The sequence below is a fragment of the Cicer arietinum genome, chromosome 5 (assembly GCF_000331145.2).
Source record: "Cicer arietinum cultivar CDC Frontier isolate Library 1 chromosome 5, Cicar.CDCFrontier_v2.0, whole genome shotgun sequence".
Classification (NCBI taxonomy): domain Eukaryota; kingdom Viridiplantae; phylum Streptophyta; class Magnoliopsida; order Fabales; family Fabaceae; genus Cicer; species Cicer arietinum.
In genome coordinates this window covers 65,993,260-65,999,711 of record NC_021164.2, presented here as the reverse complement: position 1 = coordinate 65,999,711, position 6,452 = coordinate 65,993,260, and the positions used below count along the sequence as shown (strand labels likewise).

Genomic DNA, 6,452 nt, shown 5'->3' with positions numbered 1-6,452 from the left:
ATAAATAAAGATAAAAATTATATTTTTTAAAATAAAAAAAAAAAAAAAAAAAAAAAAAAAAAAAAAGCAAGGAATGTTGATTTTTCCTAACTTGTTAGATGTAGAGTGGGGGTAAAATTCGTCTTTTATCCATCCCGTTTAGGGATGAGAATAGGTTAGGACGTCCGTCAGGGCCTTATGGCTTGACCTAATTATAGTCTGGTCTGTCTTGACCTATTTAATAAAAAGGTTAGGTTCAGACTATTTTTAAAGCATATTTATTTAAATAGGTCAGACTCAGACTTATAAAAAAGTCTATTAAGCCTCACAAACCGACCTATATATATTTAATTATTTATTAATGTTATTTTTTTTATTATATTAATAATATTAATTCCTATTTCAAATTCTATCAATTAGACAATCAATAGTCATTCTATATTCGGTAGTCATTCCATATTTGGCAGTCGTTCCATATTCGGTAGCCATTCAATTAGTCAATAACTCACTATTCCTACCATATTTGTTTGAGAGATAATAATAGGTGCGTTTGTTTCAGAAGAAAAAAAAATATATTATTTGAAACCAAGAATTATGTTTTAAGGTTTAAAGGGTGTTTGTTTCAGATTTTTTAAAAACTATTTTGTTAGAAAAATTATTTTTTGTTTAATATATATAGATATGTATATTGGTATGTGGAGAGCATGTGGTATGACTAGAACATTTAAATGTTTTAATATGAATAAGGCTTGTAAATAGGCTTTCAGGTTAGGTCAGACTTTTAAAAAGGTCAGGTCAAGCCGGGAAAAAAACCTATGATAGGTGTAAGCCATGCTTAGGCCTAAAAAATTAATCGTATACCAGATTCAGACCTTTCAAAGGCTGGTCTGACCTGACCGATTCCCACCCCTAATCCCGTTGCCCAAATTGTCCGTTGTCACAAAGTTTAAAAGGTCCCAACGTGTTCAATTGAAAACATGTTTTGGTGACCATACACACTATGGCACTCCTATCGTCTTCCCACCCTCTCTACAAAAAAACACTAGATTTCCTTCCCACAAATATTCTTACAGTTTTTTTATTTAAAATACTAAATTACTAGTTCAACATTGATAGTCTAATATGTTTGCTTGTCTGTTTTTTTATTAAAAAAATATACAATTATTTAATGAAATTAGTTTTCGATCGATAAAGAAGAATAAAATAAATTAAAGGTACGTAAAATTTGAAGGAAAAACGGCTAATAGAATATAATCAAACAATAGGTTAAGATTGCATTTACGTTAGCTGTAAATTTGAATTTCAAACATCTTTTTTTTCTCGGCAGTTGTGTAAAAATTTAATTATTAGACTCTTTTAGAAAAATATTGAATATTATTTATTATATCTGGTAAACAAGATGAATATATAATAGCGAATTTAGATCTTCTCATTTTGTCAGTGAATAAACAAGTATTTGTGATTACATATCATCTAACATGAGAAAAAAAGAGTTCTATAATAGGTTCACTAAAAAGAGTCCGTAAATAATCGAGCGTTTGAATAAATAAAAAAATAAATAATAGATTGAAATTTGAACATGTAGGCGAAGAACATACTACTGGTACTAGTACTAGTACTAGTCTCTACTACATTTGAAGTGCGAGAAGCTAAAAGGCTATAATTTAACTATAGAGCAAAGAAAATAAAAAAGAAAATAGTTGTAAAGAAATGAGCAACGAGCAGCAAAAGGTTGATAGATGAGTGAATTGAAGATAGAACACAGATGTGGCTCGTTGCTCATGATGTGCGTGCTGCAAGAGGTTGTGACTCACACAAACCCTTCACTTAGCTTCTTCTGCTGCTTTACTATTTTCGTCATTATCTCCCACGCCCTCACTTTTCATCTCTTCATCTACAGGAGAGTTCACCATCCCCACTACTGGAATTGGCTCCGTCATTTTTCTCCCATCTCGAGCTGGTGAAAACACCACTGGTAGGTAATGCTTCATCTCGCACGGGAACTTTGAGTTCTTAAAATGTTCTTTCAAAGCTTCCAATCCCTTTTTTCAAAAATTACTTTTATTAATCATCATTATTATATATATTATAATATTAATTAATAATGTACATACCTGAACTCTGGCGTAGGTGATTTGGCATATTTTTCTCGAGTTAAACACCTCCCAATGTTGGTGATGGAAGGCCTTGTAGAGTCTCAGCGTTGCCTCCGGAGATGTCATATTCACAAACCCGTATCCCACGTTGCATTTGTTCCTATCAACACCAATTTCCCATTACTACCACAACATACTAATAATATTCACTCAAAATATAAATAAATCCCTTCAATCTCTCATACTAATTAAACATGATTTTATAGTGTATTTTGATTGTTTATATAATCTTTAAATGTCTTCTTGGTTAATTTATTTATCAAATGTATACATAAAGAATGGATTTAAATATGTTTGTAATTTGTATTTATTTAATAATATAAAGTAGATTTGGGTACACATAATGGAGGAATGTGGAAGATGTAAAATACTTACTTGAAATCAATAGGAAGGTAGACGAAGTCGTAGGAGGATAGAGGCTGGTCATCGCCGTCTCCTATCTGCTCGTTGCAGTGTATGCAGTGGTTGTCCAACATGTTCAACAGTAACTTCTGACTACACCCACTCAAACAAAACATTACTATAATTTCTTATTTTATTACTCAATATATAGCACCTACTTCTGTCTCTTTCTAATCTTTTGGAAAAAGAGTCCAACATTAGAGGGTATGATAGCAACTTAACTCAAACAAAATCAAATTACGCTGCAGAGATTTTTACTTTTTATTAACTAAATATTAAAAATAAAAAAAGACCAACCTGTATTTGTTGGGTATGTTTTTTATCATGACAGTTGTTCGGGAGTCTCTGAAACTGGATTCAACAATGGCATCTTCTTTGATCACAAACCGAGTTTCATGTTTCTTTCCTTGCTTTCCCCTCCAATTCCATGTCCTGTTACTCATAGTGTCCATTGAGTTGCTTCTAACAAAATTCCTCCTAGGAGAATTCTGCTCTTCAAGCCTATTATTGGTACTTCCCCGGTTACATGTGAAATTATTGGGAGAAAATTGTGGCGGTTGAGGTGAATGGTAACGAGGATCAAAACGATGAGTAAAGTGTGGTGGTGTTGGTGGTAAGAGAGGTGGATTAATGTTGAAGTGAAGAGGTTTATTGGATGCATGAGAGGGATAAGCTGAATGATAAAACTTTCTTCCAAAACCAACTTTACTAAACTCAATAGAAACAGATTTCCCATTAATTTCTTTGCCATTCATTTGTTTCAAAGCTTTCGCAGCATCTCTTATGTCAAAAAATTCCACAAATCTTTCATTCTTTTTGTTCCCTAGGGTGTCCCTCACTTCCTTTATGGGTCCTACAATTAATTAAATTAAATTAAATAGAAAGACAAAAACACGTTATTTACCAAAATCGACACCACCGTATATCAACGAGAGTTGACGTCGGATTCAAGGTGAGAGAAAAAATATATATAATTTAAAAACAGTATAAAACACACATTGTTTGAGGTCAAGATTTGTCTCAAAAGTATAATTTCTCCAAAAAGAATATGATAGAGACAGGTCCATAAAATAAACTTTTTTTATTTTTTCTATTAAAAACACACTACTTTCAGATCTCACTTGAGAAACAAAAAGGCAAACAAGAATGCAGAGATAAACAAATTAATTTTCTTAAAAAAAAAATAAATAAAAAAATAATAATTGAAATTAAAATAAAATAAATAAGTGAATACCAAAAGGCTCGAAAACTTGTCGAAGATGGTGAGAGGAAACGTCGGCGTCCAAGTTGAAAACGACGAGGGTTCCTTGATTCTGAGCGTCAGGGAGGATGTAGTTAGCCCAAAGGGGAGAACCGGCGACAATACCAGGAGGCGGGGGGGAAGTATTAAATTGGGGGCAAAGGGGATTATAAAACGAAACAGAGTGAACATGGTGAGTACGGATAGCGGTAAAAGCCGTTTGAGCGTGTCGAAGGTCGCAGTAATGAACTGTTACGATTCCGTAAGGGAGGGACTCAGTATGAAGTGCTCTGACGTCTCCGAAAGATTGAAGATCTTTTCGGAGGTCAGAGTGAGAGGCGGTGGGAGGGACGGGAGTAAGGAGAAGGGAGCGGGTGGGTGAGGGGGAGAGATGGGGAGGAGGAGTGGCGGCGTAGTGAGGGTAGGGATAGGGATAGGGATAGGGAAGAGCAAGAGAGAAGGATAAGGGAATGTGGTTTGGAGTGAACTCTTGAGCAGTAGGGTCTAAGGTACCTTGGAAGCGGAGAATGATAGCGGTATCTCCCATAGCGGTATCTGCGTTGGAAGAGAGTGAAGTAACAGAGAGTGGTGTGTGGGTTTTGTTTAAGGGTGAGCGAGCGTCAACAAAAGAAAAGAAAGAAAAAGAAAAACAGCACACGGACAGAGGAGAAGGCTGTTTTCCTCATTCTAATTTTCCTATATCACCCATATTTCCTAAATATATGTACTTTCCATTCCCCAACAAATATGCCTCCCCTCCTATTTTACTACACTACCCCTCTTTTTTTTTATAAAATTATCTTCTTCAAAATTACTATTATACTACATTATTTTACATCAATTCAACAATACTTATAAATCAATTAAATCTTCTTTTATCGTATATAACGTATATAACATAAAAATCACGTACACTAAAAGATTTATAGGATGTTTTAGTTTCAATTGGAGATCACAAATTTTTTTATATAAAAGATCAAAAAATTAGTGTATTTGTCATAATTATAAATACAACAATAATTATTTTCATTGATGTATTTTTATTGTAATAAATGTAAAGTTACAAATAATTATTTTAGAATAATATACATAATATTAATTAAATTATATAATTAGAAAAAATAATTAAAATTATATTATAAACTAAAAATAATAATATTTTTGGGACAATTTATTTTAATGAATATTGCCGTTACTATGAGGTAATAAGAGTATTAAGAATTAGTGTATTTATCATAATTATAAATATAAAATAAGTATATTGAATTAAAAACAATATACATCATATTAATTAATTATAAATTAAATTAATTTTCAATTGAAATTAAATTATTTTTCAGATGTGATTTAATATGAGATGTAGAGAGTATTTATCAACCCATTAATAGCGCCTCTTTTCAAGAAGAATATAATCTTTTGCATTTTTTAACATGAGATAGCATTTGGAGAGGTGAACATAATTTCCTTAGTCACCTCAGGGTAAATAAAAATCAATACTTTTGTTTAATTGTACATAAAATAAAAAATAATAATTAAATTACTCTCAAGTAAAATTCTTGATTAATAATATGTTATTAAATTACTCTTGAATAAATTAATAAAAAATAATACATAGAAAATAAATAAATGTGAACAAAATAATAAATTATTCTATTTTTGTAAAGCAAAACAAACTACTTTTATTAGTAATTAGAGTCTGACTACTTTCCCGAATAATAATTAAAATATAATGACTTGAGATGCACGTTGAATTTTTTAATTTGGAAGAAAAATAAATAATAAATAAATGAATGTTGATTTGAAAACAAATATAACTATTTTATAGAATAATATTATAAAATATTGTTATTAGTCGTTGAGAATTTTAACTATTTTAACGAATATTAACCGATGATTTGAGATGTATATTAAATTTCCTAATTTAGAAAAAAATACATAAAATAAAATATTTGATTTTATTTAAAAATAAAAAGGGTAATTATTATGCAACAATATTGTAAAATATTTTCACTAGTGTATCTAATGAAATGACACTATAATTTATGCTAATTTTTTTAAAAACTATAATTTATGTTATTATATTAATTCTTAAAATATTTCCAAAAATAAGTACACGATGATGGTATATATACGATCGAATGCATGTGTGAAAAAAAATACAAACTCACAATACACGTATAAATTAACTTAAAAAAGAAAATCTTGATTAATATATGATTTTCGTCACTTATTTTGTCAACTTTCTGTTATTATTTATTAATATTGGGGAATTATGGTTAGAGAAGAGAAACGTATATACAAATAAATACAAGTTAAATATGCAAATAATCTATTTTTGTTTTATTAATTTTATTCTATTTTATTCATGAAATCACGTACAATCCTCTTATTATGGCAAATAATTGAAATATTTATCAAATCGGTGTTTTATTGAATAACTACTAAATCAAAATTTTACTTTCCTTAAATTTAGTCAATGTTAAATCTTTTTAATTGAATGTTAAATTAGATATTATCAAAATAATCATTAATTTTAATTTTATGTAATATCTATATTTTATAATTAATATTTTAAGGACTATGAAGATATTTTTACATGTTTCAGCAAATGTATATATATATATATATATATATATATATATATATATATATATATATATATATATATATATTTA

General features: G+C 29.5%; 1 protein-coding gene across 1 annotated transcript; it reads right to left on the bottom strand.

Annotated features, from left to right (window-relative positions):
- Positions 1 to 1,497: 1,497 nt before the first annotated feature.
- Positions 1,498 to 4,477, bottom strand: LOC101507515 (protein terminal ear1 homolog). The gene is made up of 5 exons (XM_004502322.4): positions 3,772 to 4,477; positions 2,835 to 3,390; positions 2,511 to 2,630; positions 2,094 to 2,235; positions 1,498 to 2,021 (listed from the first exon to the last, which is right to left on the bottom strand). Exons 1-5 carry the CDS (start codon positions 4,322 to 4,324, stop codon positions 1,803 to 1,805), a joined length of 1,590 nt encoding a protein of 529 aa, XP_004502379.1. The 5' UTR covers positions 4,325 to 4,477; the 3' UTR covers positions 1,498 to 1,802.
- Positions 4,478 to 6,452: the final 1,975 nt, after the last annotated feature.